This window comes from Cyclopterus lumpus, chromosome 9 (genome assembly GCF_009769545.1).
Source record: "Cyclopterus lumpus isolate fCycLum1 chromosome 9, fCycLum1.pri, whole genome shotgun sequence".
NCBI classification, from domain to species: Eukaryota; Metazoa; Chordata; class Actinopteri; order Perciformes; family Cyclopteridae; genus Cyclopterus; species Cyclopterus lumpus.
Genome location: NC_046974.1, coordinates 20,562,226 through 20,584,542, shown reverse-complemented (window position 1 = coordinate 20,584,542; position 22,317 = coordinate 20,562,226). Strand labels below are relative to the sequence as shown.

The 22,317-nt window shown below is 44.0% G+C and overlaps 2 protein-coding genes across 2 annotated transcripts in view; both read left to right on the top strand.

Moving 5' to 3' along the window:
• grid2 (glutamate receptor, ionotropic, delta 2) overlaps positions 1 to 12,327 on the top strand; it is a 418,695-nt gene extending 406,368 nt beyond the window's left edge. Inside the window, exons 15-16 of the mRNA XM_034541936.1 lie at positions 407 to 647; positions 11,869 to 12,327. Of these exons, the coding sequence (XP_034397827.1) occupies positions 407 to 647; positions 11,869 to 12,327 (700 nt within the window). The remainder of the gene's footprint in view (positions 1 to 406; positions 648 to 11,868) is intronic.
• Positions 12,328 to 19,103: 6,776 nt separating this feature from the next.
• atoh1a (atonal bHLH transcription factor 1a) lies at positions 19,104 to 20,422 on the top strand. Its single transcript, XM_034540902.1, has 2 exons — positions 19,104 to 19,368; positions 19,602 to 20,422. The coding sequence occupies exons 1-2, from the start codon at positions 19,104 to 19,106 to the stop codon at positions 20,420 to 20,422; spliced, it is 1,086 nt and encodes a 361-aa protein (XP_034396793.1).
• Positions 20,423 to 22,317: the final 1,895 nt, after the last annotated feature.

The window sequence follows — 22,317 nt, the reverse complement described above, 5'->3', positions numbered from 1 at the left end:
GTTAGCCATAATGAGTTTGACAGCCCAATATGGTTGTCAGGGATGGGAAAGGGGTTTCAGCTGGCAAACACTGCCCTCCAATGGAAGAGGGGAGCTATGGCAACTGCAGTAAAAGCTGCGGCGTGGTCTGGTTTTATGCAGTTGTGCAAATATTTTGTCGTTCTCCGTGATTGTTTTGAAGCGTTTCGACTAACCATTGAAATGCTTGCTCAGACGCCACCCATTAACAACGCCCAATACATACGCTCACACTTTTCAATGTGTCTCATTCATGCATCCACGCGTTCATTCGTGGATGCATGAGGACTCGTGGAGTATTTTGTGCTGTCAGTGCGTGTACAGTATGCTCTCTTACTGCGCACGGGGCTCTATGCTGACATGCCTGTGTCTCCTGCCTTCATCCTAGAATCCTGGAGCTCCAGCAGAACGGTGACATGGACATCCTGAAACTCAAGTGGTGGCCCAGGGACAGCCCCTGCGACCTCTACAGCTCGGTCCAGACACGGCAGCGTGGCAACGCCCTGGACATCCACAGCTTTGCCGGCGTCTTCTGCGTGCTGGCAGCCGGCGTGGTGCTCTCCTGCCTCATTGCTATGGTGGAGAGCTGGTGGTCACGGAGGAAGGGATCCAGGGTCCCCTCCAAGGAGGTAGGAGGATGGATGGGTGACTGTGTAATTGTACAGAAAGAGGTATAGATAGGGTGTGTAGTACATCCCTGGTCTTCTCGTATGTTGTCAGAGTGGAAATAAGCAGTGTAACAGGTAGATGAAAAAAGAAAAAGGGACCAAGATAGAAAAAGTAAGAGTGTACGGATGATTATTGGATGGATAATGGGTTCAGTGTCAGATCTTGCCTAGCCAAGGGGAGAAGGGTGTGGAATCTCTAAATAAGAAGTCTAGACGTTGTGGCCAAGTGATGAAAAGGAACAAAAATCCAATTCCTCAGCCAGGAGGATGCATGAGGAAGAGAGCGATGAGTGGAGCCTTCCTTGTGAAGGAGTTGTGACAATGAAACTTTGAAAACCTCCCCAAGTTCCCAATGTCACTTCACCCTGAACTACGTTTGCCACACAAGCGACGGCAGCAACACTCCGCTGATAGCGCAGGCTGGAGCTGTATTCGATGCCAGGCTCTTGCACATTCTGTCAAAAAGAAGCCCGGAGGTGCGATATTAGATACCCAGTGATTTAACCAGCATTGATCTTTTACGTAGTCTCGTATAAATAAATCCCTGCTCATGTGGGAAGGAAAGGTCAAATAGGACTTGAATGTTTTCAGAAGCCCTGACAGCATTGTGTTCATTTTAACAATCGTCATCCTAATAGACTGTCGGCTTGTAAAGTATCCTGTCCCGTTATAAAATCGTAATAGTTTGCGTGTTTACATTTTGCCACCGAATTATCAAAAATGATTAGCCATGGAGACATTATCTGCCGAGAGCTAATTTAACTTAACTTGCAGTACTTGCAAAGGCTGTTCATTATTCACCCACTTCTTAGTCCTCATTAGCCGATGTAAGTACCGCCATTCATACTGATGCCAAATAAGATATATAACTTAAACTATGATGCAATATTAAATTGCCTGGGTAACATATCCGAGATGCACATAATCGCATTAAACACCCACACTCTGAGAGTTTAGGCGCCGTGAATGAGTTCATGTAGCTGCGCTTCTTTCCAGTCCAAGACCATGTTTACATTGAAACCACAAAACCCCTACTTCCCTTGATCTTTACCCCCTTATATATACATGTATATATATATATATATATACATATATATACATATATATATATATATATATATATATATATATATATATATTGAAACTGGTAAATATACTCTATTATTATTGCCGCTATAATGTATTCAGCATTCTGCTACTGCATACTCTCACCTCTTTGTTTAATGTTTTATTAATGCTATTTTGATGGTGTCGATTAATTTTTAAAAAAAATGAGGCAAATGTGTCAATGTCAACAGGGTGATCAACCTTATTGTTCTGAGAAGTGCATGTTTTGGAGAAAAGATGATAGCGGTTAAAAGCCGAGTATAAAAACAGCCCTGGGGGCCTGTTTGAGTGCTGCGTCGTGCCTTGACCGAGGCATAGTGAGACCCACACGGACTCACAGTGTTACGCATGGAGGTTTATACCAGCGTTCTCTCTTCGACGCAGTGGCAACACTTCACCTTGTAAATTAGCAGCAGAGACCTGTGCAATTTCCAATCAGCCTGCATATGCGGCTGATCACCTCAGCAGGGGATATCGTTTGAGTCAATCAGAGGGACGCTGGCAACATCTTCCCCTCGTAGAAAACCCTGCGGTCTGTCGTCATTTGGTCGCTTCGTTTGCTCCACCCGGCGTCGTCTTTAAAGAACAACACAACACGGCTGCCCGCGTAGTTGCATTTCTATTAATGCATTGTGATTGCACCGGCTCGGGCCATTTTCACCCCAGTGTTCCAGTGTCCGAGCCACTGTTGCAACCTCTCTATTTCAGTAGCTGTTTTATCCACAGACGGACTTGACAAAGATTTGTATGCCAGCTTCCGATTGCACTGTGAGCGCCGCATTGTCATCTCTCAAGCCTGCCGCTGTGTTTACTAAGACACAGAGGAAAGGGGGGGGGGGGGGGGGGGGGGGGAGCTCAGCTCAATAACTTGAATCGAGACTCGGAAATTGCAGCAAAGTGAAGCAAATTTGGTATGCAAAACATGCCACTGATGAACGGATGGAAATGTAATTATGAAGTAATATTTTCACTTTAGGTTTTGAGTTAATTGTTTGTGTGTTGGTTACAAATTAGACCGAGGCATGAAGCAGTAGGCTTACGGTTTAATTTTAGCGGAAAGGTAAATTACTTCTGCTTGAAAAACAATTGCCTTTTCCCCCTCTGAGGAAGCTACTTGATAAAAGCCGGTTAAGGTTAACTTGTGGATAATGACTTTAGAGAATTAACGTAGAACGGTTCTCGAAACCTCTCGTTCAACTTCCAGTCCCTAAAACCAATTTGCCGTCAATCAGAGTGGGGGTAGATATTAGGAGGTATCGCTATTGTTGCCTGGTTACCAAAATGGGCTTTAACTGGGTAATAGATAGGACATTATTCTAATTAGGACGGTTTAAGTGAACCTCTCTGGATAATTCTTCCTACCAGAAACAAGTTAGAGAAGCCTGGCTAATCTCCGTAATCATGGTGTCATGCCGATTTTAAAGTTCCACCAAGAATAAATTAGAAAAGATGACAAAAAGATGGTAATGAAAATTGTGGCTCTACCCAGGATGATTTAGTGTCAGATCAGGTTACTTTTCATGATCAAAGGCCGATAACACCATTCATCTGGAAAGTAATTTAGAGGGAAAGTTTCAATATGAAAATTCTATGAAGCATCGGTTCCAAATATGCAAATGAGCAGCTGTTGGTCAAACATAAGTGTATCATCACACAGTATTGCATCACTACAGTTTTCTAGCTTATGGAGATGATTCCTGCCACTCGTGAGAAGCCGTTGTTGGGACTTGAGTGGCGGTGACCTCATTTGACAGGAATATCCTTCAGACTAAATTAATATGGGTGTGATGTTGCAGGCAAATTGGTGCTTTGTGATCTGACTGATGTGCCTCATCAGCTGTGATCGCTGTCGTGTGCACATATCTGACACAACTGATTGGAAGTTTCACACGGCTTTATTTACCGCAAGCCTCCTGCAATGGCTCGCGGCCGATCAACAGGGGCAAATGATTTGTCGGTCACTGATCTATTTAATTGTTTAATTTTACTTGCACGCGTGAGAGCATTTGTACACTTCTGTGAATACAAAAGAAGGAGCTATAAAGCTGCAGGCGGAGTCCTCCATTTTCACTCAATTTGCCATGTGCAAGTTCCCCATGCATCTGGCATGATGCGCCGTTAAAGTGGCAACAAACTGCAGTGCGAATGGAGCAACATGCTTAACAGCAGGTCGGCTGCTGTTCGATCTGCTTAAACTTAATTTAGTTTCTTTTATATTGCTGCCATGATTTATTTCTCCGCCGTCTAATTGCTTTGGTAAATCAAGTTATGCATATTAAATATTTACACCCCCGTCGCGTGCTATGTGACTAAAACCGACAGTCGCTCAGTTGATTCGGTGTCTAAGCCTACAGAAGAAACACAGTCATCAATTTGGAGGCTGCCAGAAATTATCAGAAATGCGTTCAGCATGTCGGGTCACACGGTCTATGTTTGTAATGTTTTTTTTACTCTATGTTTCAACATTGGCACCAAGCTGACCATTTTGTATGCAGCGCACACACACACACACACCACCAGACGCACCCCCCGCCACGCCCCCTCAGCTACCAGCTTTAATCTGTCATTCAGATCACTAGTCAAAGTAGTGTTAGCGTCGATCAAAATCGTCTGCATGGGAAGAGCCTTTGGAAGAATTCAGCCAACAACTTATCTCGTTCTGGTAGATTTATTCCTCTGATCACAAGCAAAGTGCAAGCGCTGATATTGCAATCACAGTGGAGTCCCAACAACTCTGCCCTAGAACCGGAAAACCCGGCCTTTACATACACAGATTTCGTCACAGGTTCGTATGCATCATCCCAACTTCTAATTGGTGCTGAACTATCGAGGAGGGGGATAATTCCATGTCCTCCTCTCTCTCTCTCTCCACAGAACTGAGCCCTGCAAGGCCAGTCCAGGTCTTGGTTAGACTATTCGATGACATATGGGTGTGTTGTGATAAGGCGCTATCTATTCTCGAGAAGCAGACATTCCCAGACACAAATCTCATCTTCTATTTGTTATTCTGAATTTGAGTAGCCTGACAAAAAGCATATCATTATAACAATATATAAGCATTTATATTATCAGTAGCCAAAGCAGCTGCCACAAAGACACCAAACTGCTGTTCGGGCACAAAGTCACGTCAAGCACAGTGTGGTTCGGCTGCAACACGCCCCCCCGCCCGCCCCGCCCCCCCCCCCCTGCCGTCTTCATTAGCCACGAAGAGCAGCCATTGGAATCAACCCCCCGAGTGAGCGCAGGAGTGGCGGCGCAGCGGTGAATAGGAGGGCCAGCGGGGACTTAAACGGTGATAGTGTTTATATCTCTTTGTCGTTGCTGAGGTTTTACCACATCAAGACATCATCCAGGAAGAGTAAATGTAAATCACTGTTAGTATTAATAATGTAGAAGTCACATTCAGGTGATAGGGTGAACTGCATTAGTATGTACATTATAATACAATTAGTGTTACTATTACCCCCTGCCTCATTAAAGGGCAATAAAAGATGGATATAGCTTTGAAGTTATTTTGCTGTGTGTGCTTAGAGGAGGGAGTAGGATTTGATTTGAGTGCACATCAAAACAAAGCATCGGGGTAATAGAAGGAGCAAAGGAATAGGACATCCAATTTAAGAACAAAGTCATAGTGCGAAGTCATTAGAATAGCCCCGCCGTGCTTCCATGGTGGAAATGAAGTCGGCTCAGTCAGCCATGATTGTTTTTGATAGTTGACCCTTGACATTTGTCCTTCACGCTATCAAAGCATTGACCTATTGATTGCCTTCGGTTTAGCTCTGGGTTTAGCTCAGAGTAACCACTGAACCTCCAGGGGGGTCAGCGTGCCTCAAACAAAGTGCGAGCGGGATCATCAAACAGCATCTGAAAGCCCCGCCCACTCCTCATGCGACTGGCAACAAACTGTGTGTGTGTGTGTGTGCAAATGAGTCCAGCAACGTGAATGCCTTTTGAGGAGACGCTGGCCCAAAGTGTTGCGTAAGCATTGTGTCGCACCAATCTCTGAACCTTTGAGTGCGTCTGTTTGGGACAAACACACACACACACTTGTGTGCCTTCTAGCGGACACTGGCCTTAAGAATGACGAATTGTCTGCTAAGGCCATCAAAGTGTTTCATTTGGCTGAGATATTATTTCCTATTCCTTCCTAAAATCATCCTTTGTACATATACAAACTGTGGGGATACCAGACTCGGATCTCAAATCACCATCTGTGCAGAATGTTTCCAAATGGGCAACCAGCTGCAAAGATGGTTTGCTGAGAACAGAAGAGGAGAGAGTCAAGCTGGGACCACTGCAGCATGTCCTGACTCAGTGGAGGAAGAAAGACAAATTCAAGTCAACTTCAAAGCAGCTAATTAGATAAATTGCATATGTTGCATTTTATCGACTGGGGGAAACTCTGCCTCTGCATGCAATTGGGCCTTAGTCATGGCCAATGGAGTAAGTCTAGTCAAGTGTGTTTAATGTCATCCAACTTCCTAAAGTTAAATTATTAAAGTGAAGCAAACCATAAAGCTTGTAATTAACTCCACTAGACGCCTCACTCTCGGTTCAAATCAGGAACTCACTGTCTTGCTGTCACAGTAAATGCAAACTACACTTGAGACCATCACACCGAGCCAACAGCATGTAGCTCCCCGTGCATTTCTGCAAGCTTCACATAAAGTTGGAAAGTCCGGTGACCCACTCTTTATGTGTCGAAAATTTGGCTTCGTAAAAACACATTGGCGCCAGGGGTATTCATATTCATTTGGACTTGGCACGAGGACTCTACTTTCAATGGCCAGTCGACTCTAATGTAGTTTGTTAAACCAGTTTCATGCTTCTGGTGGCGCGTTGCAACGCAAATAGGGTCACACAGACCCCGTTGCGATGATTGGCTAGCAACGGGGTCCCGGGAAGGTCTTATACACAGATTGAAATGTCTTGTTTCTTTAAAAAAAGATGGAGAGCTTTGATGAAACTACGGCCGAGCGAGTCTGAAAATGTAAAAAGAAGAGAAGAGGTTCGTTCTTGGAGCCGCTTTGACCGCAATGTGTGAACAACCGGACGCTTGTAGGGACCTTTCACGCTGTCCCCACCGCACCTCCGTGAAACAGGTTTACTGTGTCCAGAAAGACATATTACAGACTGGAGAATTCAGGCTAATATTAAAACCACATGAATGTATTATGTATTACGGCAGACTGACAATAGTCCTTTTGAATTGCATTAATCACTAAAACCGCAGTGAATATTTTAAAATAACTTGCACACTATCTGATCTTACGTGGCCTAATCTAAAGTGAGCAAGTGTACCAATGTAAGAATAACTGATGAATGCTGGTATATCATTGAGGTTATCAGTTGGGTCTCACCTATCTCAGATGTTGAATAAAGCCAGCTTGTAACACACACACACACACACACAAATAAGCTCCCACCCTGCTCTGTCATGCTCGGATTATTTCTCAATTTAATGCTCAAACGTTTGTGTCCGATTCGGCGTATCATGAAACCCATTCTTGCAAGATATACATTTGTTCAGTTTGTTTGAAACATATGCTTCATAAGTCCTGCTGGGTTTCTGCTCATGTTCTCATGAAATCAGTGACACACATTTGACTTAAGATGGATGCGATTCCCTTAAAATCAGTTCACACTGGCACAAATCATGACATCATCCATCAGATGTTATGGCCAAAACCAGCATCTCCACCTGCCACTCATGTGCACACATGCTTCCTGCATACATGGAAACCCACAATGCACCGTTTGAACTCTAAGTGTTTGTGACTCTGCGTATCTTACACATACTGTACCTAATCCCACACTGTACATGTCCGTACATGCCTTTACATTCATTGCTGTAGTTCTGTGTTGCTTGTGACCGTGAGCTCCGTGTCATTGTTTGTGTCTGTGGTAAGTGTTGTGGAATGGCTGACATCGCTGTCTCACTTTAAACAGTTTGTGTGTGACCACGCTTTATTCACTCACAAACATAATAACACTCATTTCCACAGAGTTGACTCATGTGTTTCACCAATGGTGTGTCGTAGTTGAAGCGCCTCTGGCAAGACTATATGCACACAAAATAAGTGTCCAAGTCATCCCTGCTAATTTGGGATCTTTGATAGTTCACATGTTAGTTCGATGAATTATGACGACGGAGAACTTACGCTTTCCATTATGCAGAATAAACCCCAACTGTATGGTGTATGAATACTCTCTCACTGTGCTCTAAAGCATCTGAACTCATGTTGGGTTGGTACCTGGGTGGGTGACGTCTGGGCATGCTTGTAATGATAATACTGTATATGTAAACACAAATGGATCGAGGTGCTATTGACACTGCTTTGGAAGCCAGACACAATGTTGGCATCTTGATCCTTTTAACAAGTTAGTTCAAGATGAGAGTCTGAGGCCCATTTCATTCATAAAAGGGCGGCTGTGTATTGCTTTACCCTATATGCCTGATGTACAGTATACATATATATATATATTTGTATGAAAGAGTTCTGTCATTGGAATCAACCAAATCTCCAGATGTTCAAAACTGACAGTAATTATAATGCTGCATGTTGACAAAATAGAAACAATGTTCATTGTCAGAACTCTTCCATAAATCTGTGGTTTTGTACCTTGTCTGATACTTCATATAATCCATGTAGATTTAGCATGAGCAGAGCGGGCACTCCCTTGTGTATCACCTTCTTTGGTACACCTAAAACAGCTGACCTGGTGTGGATGGGAATTGCCAGCCTACTCGTTCTAACTCTATATAATGATCTGTGTTTCTGTGGCTCAAAGCTCTCATATTTCCTTTTTTGTTGTGTTTTTGTAGATAAGTACTCTGTGTTAAGGGGTGTAGCGGGCGAGGGGGAGACGGGGGGGGGAGCAATACAAAATTCCATTTAAGCATCTCCCCTTTCCAGGTATATAACGACTGTGTGAATGTCTCTCTGAGGACACAAACACAGAACGACCTGCTTAACCGTGTGTGCTGACTGACTGCCGTGTCTTTCTTCTCGCTCACCCCCCACCTGTCTGTCTCTCCAATTGACTTCTCTCTCTCTCCTCCACCTTTACGATCCTTCCATCTGCCTGATCTTGTCTGTCACTCATCCCTTCTCTGCCTCTGCCCGTCTGCCGATTGTCTGCCTGTGTGTCTATTTGGCTTCTTTTTTTAAATTATTTTGGCTTGTTTTAAATTTCCCACTTGACTTGCATGCACGCACACTCACACACACACACACACACACACACACCGTGATATGAATTACTTACATGTCTCTCCCATCAACCTCTTTCTTTTTCTCTCTCCCCTTCTGTCCCTCTTGCTCACACACACACACACACACACACACACACACACACATGCACATCACACACTCACACCAGACGCAGGCAGATGGCCCATCTGCCAGGCAAGCTGCTGATCCTTGCCCTCACAACCCCAACGAGCACCCTCTTGCCCTGGGCGGTCAGACCCAAAACCAGAACCCCAACACCGCCAACACCACTGCCCCCAGCGCCTCCCATTACCAGCCCCCAGCATGCTGCGACATCCCCTGCGCCCTGATCGTGCAGCACTCCTACGAACCCACCAACCCCTCCAAGCTCCCCCCAAAAATGAGAATGACCACCTTTACCACCTCACCTCCCACCCCAAGGTTATACATACAATAGTGGATATAAATAATATATTGGTTAGTAATGCTTGAAGACAGATGCTGTTAGAAATGTGATGATATATGAATGGGAATTTGTTAAGAGGAATGACGGACATCAAGGAGCAGGGTCCAAACTGTGGTAATCACAGTATAGCAGAGCCTTCTGCTGGATGCAAATGTACCTGTTTTTTTATATTCCTGGCATGTTGCCAGTTGATTATGTGGGCAATGAGGCCTTCCTGCCGTTAGAGGGTGCTGTCTCTCTATCTGGAAGCAAATAGAGCATCATCTTTGAGCGGACAGTTCAAGTTACATGTTCTGTAAAGGTACATAATGCAAGTAAAGGCCTTCAATTAAGTATTTATTTTTTGTAACAGAGATTTTTGCAAAACTGCTTATTACAAAAAAAAAAAAAAAAAAGATGTTGCTGTGTGAAATTGAGGCCCAAAATAAGGCCTTAAACAGTAAATGACATATTTATGTTTAAATACATAGTGGAGAAAACCTCCCTTCTTCAACTTTTCTCCATAAAAACCTTCCACTCTTCCTTGCCTCGGTCCCTTTCGATCACTCCTCGTAGTTACCCATCAGTGCCCTCTCACTGACAGCAGACTGACCATTTGTGATTCACTCTTCTCTTTCACTTCCCTTCATTTCTTTGGTACTGACTCTAACCTTTGGAAATCCCCTCCCTCAAACGTTCAGTGTGTGTATGATAGTGTCACGACTCGAGCCCCCTCGTCCTCTCCTTCCTCCCACTGTCCCTTCCTTAGATGGCCACCAGGGGGCACCACTGTGGGTCCCCTCTATCCATGAGCTACATACAGTAGGTCCAGAGCCCCCTCGAGACCCGAAGGACACTGAGGTAATTCTGTCTTCACCCCGAGTAATGTGACTCCCCTCCTCACAAAACCCTGTTTGACGTTTCCCAAACAGCGTTTCCATGAAGTGTGAGATGAGCCACCTAAAATGATATGACACCCCACACTCCACCACCTACCTCTGAGACCCTCACCCTCCATAAAGCCAGAGAAGCACATTGCCACACGTGTGTGGACAATGCAAATGTTTTTGTACTTTTGGAAAATTCTCTCCAGCACCTAACACCTTTCAGCTCAGCCTTCTCCTCTCTGTATCCTCACATCATTCACTGCTCCCTCGCACCGCTGTCCCCTATCCAGTAAAAGCATGAAACACCTCTCAGTGTTGCCATCCTTTAGATTATGTGGATAAGTTTTTTATAGTTGTATAGTAGTGATTATAAGTTTCATTTAACATATGCTGTAAGTGAATTGAAGCTTAAGTTAATGTGTGCGCTTTGTCTTGACATTTTTTAAAGATTGTTAAGACTGTTAAATTGTTCGATTGAAGTTAGATATCCTACATTGTATGATGCAGTTGATTAACAAGCCGTATTTGCATGTGGCCCAGGATTTCCTTTTTCAAATTCACACGAAAATGAGATGTCAATCTCAATGTGAATTTTTTTTTGTCATGACGGCCAGAATGCAAAGGTGACAGGGACTGCCTTTCCGTCATATAAGTTGTATTTATAGTGTAAGATTATGATATGGACAATAGTCTCAGCACTCTGGAATCGCATGATGGCGGTGTGTTTTCTGTGTGTATTCCAGATGATGTGCACTCCCTTAAAGACCTTGTAGAAGTGTGTGTATGTTTCTCTCCTTCAATATCTTGACCACAGCTCAGTGTGCTTCTCTTCCCTCCATCTCTCCCTTCCTTTCTTTGTTGCTCTCCCTGCTTCCTGTCACATCCATCTTTCCCTGTCACCACCAAACCTGTTTGTATCACCTCTCCCACTCTTCCCCTCACTATTGCAATTACCTCAACTTGAACCTCATGTTTAATTGGGCCCAAACTTTTGTTTGGTCACATGCATGCCATCTTGCCATCATCATTTCATCCGCCCTTCTCTTGCTTTCACTATTATCTATCTTACTATCATTTATACTGGCTGGATGGATGGATGACATCCCTATTGCTGATTCTGAATACAAATACACCCCATCCATTTCCCCTTTTTCAAAAAATATCTCTCTCTGAACGCACTCTGTTCTGTTTCCTTCACTGTTCTCTCCATTTCCTTACTCCTCTGTTTGCACGACCTTCACTCCTTTACCTCCTCTCTCTCTCTCTCTCTGCTTTTCTATTTCCTGTCCTTCTCTTCCTTTGTCCATTCCCCTCACCTCCATCCCCCACCCTTAAACACTGACCCCTGGATATTTGGATATATCTCCTCTCTCACCCCTTCTCATCCTTCCTTTCCAACGTCTTCTTTCCCACCGAATATTCTTTCCAAATGGCCTCCCTTTGCATTAACCCCTCTTACCTTTCACCATTTCCCATCCCCGCTTTCTCCTCTTCGTCCTCCTCCTGCCTCTGCCCCTCCCCACCTGCAGGACGATAAGGAGATCGACCTGGAGCACCTACACCGCCGGGTTAACAGCTTGTGCACCGAGGATGAAAGCCCCCACAAGCAGTTCTCCACCTCTTCCGTCGATTTAACACCCCTTGACATGGATGCGCTGCCTGCCGCGCGCCAGGCACTCGAGCAGATCAGCGATTTCCGCAACACCCACATAACCACCACCACCTTCATCCCCGAGCAGATCCAGACCCTCAGCCGCACCCTATCTGCCAAAGCCGCTGCTGGATTTTCTGCTGGTTTCGGTAGCGGCGGCGGGGGCGTCCTCCAGGACCATCGGACTGGCGGGGTGGGCCCTTTCAGGCAGAGGGCCCCCAACGGTGGCTTCTTCCGCAGCCCCATCAAAACAATGTCTTCCATCCCCTACCAGCCGACAGGTCCAGGACCCAACTTTGGATATGGCAATGATCCAGACAGGGGCACCTCTATATGAGGGGTTGCTTCGGATATGGTTGTTTCAGGAGGAAGAAGAGGAGGAGGAAGAGGAGGAGGAGAAGAAGGAGGCAAGGTGGCTAGGGTTGGTCATTGGATGGTAGAACAAATACATTATGTCTAAGCTCAAAGTCAGAGGAAAGAGATGTGTACATAGGAATCTTTATGTTTTCATTTTCTGCTTGGGTGTTTCCAGGGGTGTCCATTTTGTATGTAGAGAAGACGAAGGAGGTGGAGGTCTATTGGGGCGTTCCTTATCCTCCTGCAAACCGTGCTGGTGAGGTGCAAACAGGGAAGGGGTGGTTTGAATCTTTGCTTTATTGTTGTTGTTCTTGTGATTGTTTGGGGGATTATTTTCGGGGGAAATGTGTGAAAGGGGATTTTTGTTATTGCTTCTGTTTTACGAGATGAGGTCCGCCTCATGTAACAGAGATCTGCTGAAATTACCTGACTATTATTATCTCAACCCCTCCTCGGAGGGTTTTCTTTCTGCTAGCCTGACCACAGGAGTAACATGTCTATGTTCCTGTGAGCTCCAGGGCTGCCATTGGCGGATGACTGGTGGTGTCGTTAGCCATTAAACAACTCCAAGGGGCTCACACTACCAAGCAATTATTGAAGTGTTGTTTTTCTTTTTTTATGAAGGCGTATATAGCACTAGTTTTGTCCATAGCCCTGGGATTACAGACAACAGCCCCTTGTAGTTTTGAAAAAGGCCCCGTCTCAGTGAATATCGGACGATTCCACATCTCCACTTCTACTCTGCCTTTTCACTATGCGGGAGTCCATACTGGTGTTTCTCTTCTCCGGTGTTGTTTCACCAGCATCTGGGGATCTAACTGTGTACTTATGGGGTACACACAGTGGCCTAAGACTGAACACACGCTGACCCCATCACGGTGCATCGGTTTGAGAACTGAGGACTAAAAGACTGCTGAAATGCCATGACAGTGCAACAACATGACACTGAGTCACCAGTGTGGTGCGTCGATCTTAAACTATTTCTGCCATTTTGGTGCATCACCTTGAAATGGTTTTCACCACTTTGATGCACATTAAAGACCCGTTGTCAACCCCACTGCACTGTACCAGTGCCCACAGACCTGTAAGTGATTGTATGTAGATCTGACCTTTTCTTTTCTCACCTGTACTGTGCTATCTCTGCTTTTCAAGTCAAGGTGAGATCCTCTACTCAGACTCTCAGAGGGATAGTAAGAGGGGTGACACAAAAAAAAGAAGAAGAAAAAAACATAAAAGACAAGCCGAAAGACTTCAAAAAGCTTATGCTTATTATATGTCTTTTATTTAATTTTTTTTTTTAAAAAAAAAAAAAAAAAAAAAGATTTAAATGCGTGGAATGTGTTTTGGTCAGGAAGTACAAAAAAAAAAATAACATTGTTCTGAGCTGTCTACTTGTTTCTTTCTCTCAGCCAACTTAGAAAAACTGCTAAATGAGTGCTGTAGTCTCTGGTTTTGCATCATTAAGTCATTCAAACTTTTACATTTGATTTGTTTTAATAACTCGGGTGTTTAAAAGATAAAAGCTCATGTCAAGGTCCTGTCATGTTCGAGTTCATTATTCACTTATCAGGTTCTATGGTTGAAATGGTTGATTTGGTGTTGAGGAGAAGCCATTGCAACAGCATCTTCAGTACAGGCCTTATATGTCATCTACAGTTGCACCCTCCCAACGTCCAGTCAAACCCAAAATTCCACCGGGAACTGGAAACCTTTTAGAGCAGCAAATCAGTGGTTGTGCTTTCGGGTCACGGGAATGTCACAAAGAGTCAACGGCCATTGGAACCCAATGGCTGCCTTTTAATGAGACGAGTCCGAAATATACTTCTATTTCATATCTGTAATGTTAAGGGTACTGTTTATATAACTTGTTTTTTTTTAAAGTGCCAATTAATTCAAATGAGACCATTGAGGTGCATTTTTGGGGTGGGGAAAGGGACATCGAGAGCATTAAAGGAATATTTTGTGGATTCGGGGCTGGGGCGGTAAAATGGAACCAAATCTTTTTCACTAACACTGTATTAATAATTGATAATGTTAGTTGTTTAGAACAAGTTTTCAGTTTGTTATCTTTAAGAACTAAAACCGCAAAATGTTGTGCGTAGAGAACTCAGTCAAGCCACAGTGTTTTGAAGCGAGCATTCTTAGGCATTCTTTTCTTATATTAGGCTACGGTATGGCTATTGAATGACAAATAGGACACAGACATTTAAAAGTTTTTATTTAGAATAAATGAAAGAGACATTATAAAAATGTATATTTTACATGTTGATGCTATTTTTGTTTAACAAAAAGAGAAGAGTATATCATGATGAGCTTTAGCATTGCGTTGAGCAGTCACATCTCTGCGTTTGGTTTTCCCTCGTTCTGCCCACGGTCAACATAAACACATAAACACAAACTCTTTGCTTTTCTCATGTCATCCTGAGTTCATTTTATTATTTGCTGGCTAAATAACAAAAAGTGGCAAGTTGATTAAAAAGAAAGCATGCACAAACTTGCTCTTGCGCTATCTGTCAACATTTTTAATTTCATACATAGAACTACAGGATTTACTTGATAATTTTCAAAACTTTATGATGTACAGTATTTAATATAGGCCTATTTTGTTGTATGTGTTGCATATTATTCAAAATCTGAACAAACTGGGTCCTCTGTTACAAGTGGCAAAGCTTTCTGTGTATAATTTGTCTAATAAACAGGTTTTCTACAGTGGGATGGTATGTGTTGTTTTTGGTCATCTAGACAAACTGTACGTCCTCAAAGGGACGATTTCACTCCTGCTAAAATTATTTTATTCTGTTTGCTCCAAATGTCTGTAAATTTCTTTTGGTGAACACATCTTCCTTTTCCATAAAGAATGGCATGGTGTCTTTCCACAGCGTTCAGGCTTGTCTTCTACTCTCCAGTTACTATTTCTGTACAAGTCGCAGATATAGATACTGGTAAGTATGCTTTCATCAAGAGTGTTAGTGCAGATCATCCCTTTCCCCCTCTTTTCTTAATAATACGTTATCGACATGTATCAATAGGAAACAAATGATTGTGATTGAATTGTTTATGTGGAGTCTGAGAAGAATCCAGTCTTAAAGGTGTGTGATATGAACTTGGGAGCATTTTGAATGCCTCTCAGCGGCTCTCAACATGGCCGCTCCTTTAAGATTTAAACCTGCAATAATGACTAACTAACCTGGTCTTGGGGGGCTTTGTTAACTTGCGTGTCACGGTTTAATTTTGACCTTTTCATTTTCAAAGAGCCAATTGATCCAGAACAAATACACCAGTAAAATTGATGGATGCCGGCAGGGTGTCAGTTAATAATGGATGAAAGGGGATTCCAGCCCTTGTAGCTTCAAATTATTAAATTGATTTAAGGAGGGAACATTTTGTAAGATGGGAAGCGAAAAAATACAAATGCCAACCATAACATTTTTAAATGGGTGTTGGTGATCTGAGATGATTTAATGTGTGAAAAGGATTTTGAGCATGAGCTAAGCTTTTGTCTTTCACTTCAAATAGGCTATCACTTCAAAGGCCCGTGTACTGCTGTTAACAGCTGGATAGACACACTGCTGAGGACGACTGCTGTCAAGTTCAATGAAGCACTACATTGAGCTCGACGCTGTAGTGCTCCGTGTTAACCAGTCGGGGGCACTATTTAGCCCTCATAGCTCCTTTATTTCAGACTGTATGCTTTATAACCAGATGAATGTCAGATATTTCACAAATGTATGAACATTTTGGAAGAAATTGATTCAAACAGATTCAATTCAACATCTTCTCAAGTGAGAAGAGAGATCAGCATCTATATTGTCATGAAAATCATCTCTAATTTCTCCCTCTTGAGTAAACATGTACCGGAGGTTCTTTTGCTCTATACGTTTGTTTGGTGAAATTTTATTTGCACTTTAATTATTTTTGATAGTTTCAGGAGACAATAAACTGACAAAACAATAAACTGTTTTTTTGTTTTTATCTAGATTATTTTTAGCAAAATCCAACAGTTACAACTCAGTAAACGTCCTGTATTCATAAAAGTACATATCAGTAAAATATAGGCTATACCTTTAGTATCTAAAAAGTGTTATCTAACATTATTGGACTAGTGATCAACACTTACAGCATTAACATGCAAGTATTATATGTTGCAGTTGATTGGGCTGGTGTTAATTAAGTTCAATGTAGATTGTAAGTGTTTTATATGTACAATATTGGTCTTTAAAGTAACTTTTTACTACATTAGTTAATTAGCGTAAATGCGTATTGTTCTTACAATATTTATATTTATAGTCTTTCCAATTATATTAGACTTTTCCAGGTGTTTTCATGTTCAACTAAAGTTTGGAGACAATAAAGACCCCTCGGTGTGGCTAATTCTAGAGCTTCAACATAAATGCATGTTTTAGCACCTCGTTAAACAGCACACCGTGGATTTAGTGTCCTCGGGAAAGCCTCCAGTGAAGTGTTGTAATCCCTGTGCAGCTCCCCTCACTTCGGTCTCGTGCCCGTCGCGCCCCTGTCTCCCGGGAGATGGGAATGAGAAGCGGCAGCACGCAGACTCCTCTCGCGCATTGGAATGGGAGCCTCCCTCCCTCTGCCCCCCCTCTGCCCCCCCCCCCCCCCCCCCCCCCCCCCCCCCCCCCCCCCCCCCCGAGGAGCCCCCCAGGCGTGACCAATGGAACATAGAGTCTCCATTGTGGCCGCGACACTTTAATAATCGCCAGCTACAATATCCAACCTGTCGGTAGCTTCAGGAGCCCGGCCCGGCCCGTTGGAGAGGGGGGGTGGGGGGGGCTTGTAGGTGGGAAGAGGGGGCGAGCGCTCGGCGCCAGACCTCTAGCCCGCAAGACGTCCCCATGATGAATACATGAATAAAAAATAGGAAAGATTGATGTCGGGTTATCTCTGAAATCATGGGGTTTTCTTCCCACAAATTGTGTTTCTCCCACAATTCTCCCAACCTCTTTTTTTTCTTTTTTTTTAGAACAAAACCCTTATTTCTAACCATTTCCAACAAGTTTTGTGTTCACGTCAAAGTGTTGATGTTTAATTGATGATAGTACGGCCTGCTGCTTATGATGCCGTTTGCGTTTGGCCGGAATATTGTTATAAAGTTGTGAAAACTTCAGTAACAGGTGAGGTCATTGTGCATCAAACATTGGGCTACTGTATGTAACACACAGCTGAGGCTGCATCCTTATCCTAAATCGACCGTGCTAATTAGGTTAAATAGACAATTTCTACCCAGCGATTAGCCCATTGTTCATTTGCCAGGTTCAGCCTACAAGTTGCATCTCAGTGAGCAGGGTCGCGTTGATCAGTGGACTGCAGGTGGATAATACACAAAATACACTTTGGACAAATTAAAGATATTAGAATGTGTCCAAAGTATATTTATCTACCGGCCTACAATGTTCCTTGTTTAAGTTGTGTTCGCAACTATTGGAATATCTGATAATAAATCGATATTAGAAATAATGTTGTATATCCAATATAGACTATTTTTTATCTGTATGGGTATTTGCGTCTCTCTCTCTCTCTCTCTCTCTGTCTCGGTGTGTGTGTGTGTGTGTGTGTGTGTGTGTGTGTGTGTGTGTGTGTGTGTGTGTGCGCGCGAGCGCGTGTTCTTCCCCCTGCATGTTTCTTCCAGTTGCAATCGCGCGTACTGCTCGTTGTCAGTGCGGAAACAGGGTTGAGCGCGAGACCCCTGCTCATGTTTCCGTTCCCTGTGAAGCCCTTTTTACCGACAGGGCGTTCCTAGAGCTGGATCAAAAGGTTTTAGACTCGCTTACAAAAGAAAAAATGGACACTGGAGATGATCTTAGAATGAATGAATTGACAATGAGCGCGCGAGCCCCAGGAGCTGCAACTATTTCTTTTTTTTCTTCTTTTTGTATCTCGCTGGCTTTTGATCAAGCGTTACTGATGCTGTAGCACCAACGCTTTTTTTAAATTTATTGTTCATGCTTCACTCCCTCAGCTCTCTCTCTCTCTCTGCTTATTCCTTGCATGTGTGTCACTTTTGAAGGATGACATGCATGTTATTTTAAAACAATCTAGCGTGTTGAAATAAAGCCCCATATTTTGTTATTTTTGGACTATTTCTTTCTTTCACTTGTCTCACATAAAAGTGAAATGATAAAGTGTGTGTTAAAGTGATGTCACTTTTGGAGTTAGGGGGTTCTGGTGGGAAACTGATCAGGTTTAAAGTGATGCAAACTTAAATGCAGCCTTCACTCAGCAAGATGCACGGGAAGCAGTGCGCGCACCCCCCCTTCTGTCATACCTGAGACCTCAGACACGGGACCAGCATTCTGTCCCTAGCTGCAAACGTCTCTCGCCGTCCACGCTCCTGCATAACACCACCACCTCGTGCACGTGCGTCCTGTGGGAGGTTCCCCTTACCTCCCTTGCGTTAAACACTCCTTAAATTGTAACGGTATCATAAACAGTGCGGCTTCGGGGGGCCATAATCACCTCTCTCGGGCCTACACCGAGGCTTCTCATTGGACGTCCACACGCGACCTGCGCGAGGACGGGGGCTCCCAGACGCGTGCCGCTTTTTAAACGGACGCAGCGCCTTGAGACACCAGACAAGGAGTCCCCGCACGCGACAGTCATATTCACACAGCGCGACAGCATCGCAGTGCGTGCCTCCAAGAAAGAAAACAAATCATAATCTAATAGTGTAGGCCGGTTCAACTTTGCCTATACCTTTGGGTTTTTGGGGGGTTTTTTTGTTGTTGTTTTTTTTGAAAAATGGATGTCCGAAGTGTGGAAGACTGGAGCAGAGGCGAGGTGGCGGTCCTCAACTCGCGGCTGCAGAGCCCGAGATTGGTGGAGAGGGGAGGGGAGCAGCAGCTCGAGGAGTCCCGCTACGAACCTGGACTGACGCTCGTGGACAGCGGCAGTGACCCACGCGCCTGGCTGGCTCCGGTGCAGCCTTCTGGCACCTGCGCGGCACACGCCACTTCACCCGACTACCTGCGGCACTCGCCCTGTCCGAGCACCGGCTCCTACCACGGTAGGACATTTTCCATTTCAGATCACCTGCAAAACTTACTCGTTTTGCACTGAAGAACACACAGAGGCAGAACAAGCCTTACTTTCTTTTACAGAGCGCGTATAGATGTGCAACGTTTATTTAATAATGAACACATTGTTGCGCGCTTGATAAACAACTAAAACAGTCACACGAGTGTATGCATTTATTATAGCCAGACCAGTTGGTCACATCTGTGTGTTTTCATTTCTCAGAGAGTGGTTCCCCGGAGTCCTCGGGCCACCCCAGCCCTCCCAGCTACAGACAAACTGCCAAGAGCCCCTCCTCTTCTTCGCTCAAAGTCCGGGACTTGTGCCGTCTCCAAGGCACGGCCACCGCGTCCGACGAGGAGACCTCCACGAGACAGAGAGCGCAGTCCAGCAGACCGGTCCAGCCGGTGCAGAAGCAGAGGCGCGTCGCCGCCAACGCGCGCGAGAGGAGGCGGATGCACGGGCTCAACTACGCGTTCGACGAGCTGCGCAGCGTCATCCCGGCGCTGGACAACGACAAGAAGCTCTCCAAGTACGAAACTTTACAGATGGCGCAGATTTACATCAACGCTCTGGCCGATCTGCTCACCGGCCCGGTGTCCTCCAACGGCAGCAACGGCGACTCGGTCTCAAAAGATAAAAACAACTCGCCAAAGTGTGACACGATAACGCTTCCGCCCGTCGCTGGCTTCGACGGGGCGAAGGACAGGGCTCCCCCGTCCCCGGATGGGCCCGTCTCCGGGGGCAGCTTACCCGTTCACATCGGAGGGATGCACTTCCACCCGTCCTTCGACGACGGTTCGTTTTCCGCCATGGTTGAAGAAGCGATGCGTTCGCCTTCTCCTTCGCCCTCGGCCCGGGCAGGGAGCTCGCTGGCGCCGGTCGGATGCGGGAGGAAGGAGTCCCCCCGGAGCGACGGGGAGTTTTCCCCGCACTCGCACTTCAGCGACTCGGACGAGATAGCGATGGAGCTCCACTCGAGTGAAGAGGAGGACTTCTCCGATCTCAAGCTCCGCAGCCTCCACCGTCACGCGGTGGCTTTCTGACTGATTACACATGAGAAAAATGATCATAAATAGCAGACTTTAGTTCACGACAACCAAGTATAATGCCCGTTAACCGTGTCAATCATGCCGTCAAAGCGCCGTTTTTAAGATGATGGAGATGTCCAACTGTTAACAATAATTCTATTTGATCAACTTGTTGGATATGAAGATTATTGTTCGTGTGAGATAGACCTAATTCGGTTCTGCCAATAGATGTATAGCCTATAATTTTCAGTTTCCATGGAGACGTGGCTGGAAGACCCCTCTGCCATGTCGCGCGCAGCACTGCCATGGGTATTTCCTACGTCACTCCGACCAAAAAGCTGTCTTCCACAAAATAATAACTTCATGGATAATTGCTTATATTTGATAATGTAACTATAGTATGATTTTTGTTGTCATTTATGTTTGCATTTGTTAATTTGTGTATAATGTATTTTGTTTTGCAACTTCAAAAGTTCATAAAGTGCACTTTAAAAATATACGAGCCAGAGGCTGAAGGAATACGACCTTTGTTTTAAAACCATAAACAATATTGTGTGCTTTGTTTGTTAGTGTAGAACTGCCAATTCCAAACAAATAGCCTATTTAATGTAGCCATCAATGCTGCCTTATTTTGTATTTTCTTTTGTATCTTCAGATGAACTTGTGTGTCTTTTGCTTTCACTGGATGAGATTAATTGACATGTAGGCCTATTTATTGCTGATATGTTTCATTTGATTTGCTTTTTATAACTCCATAAATACATTTCCTAAATAAAAGAAAAAGCTATAATTTCGCCATTCATTGTTATGTTAATTTGATTTTGGGAATAAAAAAGGCAAATGAAAATGTAATGTTTCTCGGTCTCTGTTGTAACTTTTTCTATTGCAATGGACTCTTTAATCAGATATTTTAAGAGTGAAAAGTAACCCCTTCTCTTTTGTTTCCACTTATTTTTACAGTATTCAAATAAAAATCATGATAATAATAATAATAATAATAATAACAGGTTGTTTGGAAAATTAAGTTTGTTAAGACTTTTAGAGCTTGTTAACAACTGAACAACCATGGCTTCCATGTTATAATAGTGACCAATAACGCAATCATAGTTATTATTATAATAATATAATAGATATATATATATATATATATATATAATATAATAATGATAATAATAATACTACAAATATAATAACTATAATAATAATGTACGTTTGATAAATTGATGATTGAAAAAAAAAAGCTTTAACATATTATCTAATTTTATATAACGAAATGTACACCCACAGTATATATTAGCCTTCATGAATGTGTATACAGCCTGAGTCACAGTATTTAAACAGGGCCACAATGAACACAATTAAAAAGGTTACTGTTTGAACGACCCAAGTGAGTATCTGTACTTAAAACCAGGGCCTTTCCATCTAATTAAAGAAAAGTTCAACACCTGATCTCCTCTTATGTCACTTATCGCAACAGCCACGTGAAACGCGTCCAACGCGCGCTCGCTCCCCATATGCTGCAGGTGCACGCGCTCCCTGGCCCCCACAGTCGATTGAGTTTCCTAACCTGCGAAGTTCGTGGCGACTTTGACGCAGATCAACTCACGCGCAATGTGTTTTGTGTATTTCTTGTGACGATCTTTCTCCGCGTTCGGCGAACACTTTTTTTTTTTTCTTCTTCTTCTTCTTTATCATCTGAACCATGTCGTCCATTTGGTTAATACCAGTGTTGGTAATGGGGAGTGCGCATTCATTTCAGCCTATTGTTGGCAGGCTCGTGGGCCGAGGTGTTGGATGGCCTCAATGAAGCACGCGCTGTCAGCTGGTGAGCGCTCGCGGGTCCCCGCCGTGTCCCCGAGGACCTGACTCGAGAGGGAACACACTTTCTCAACTAAAGAAAAGACCTGTGC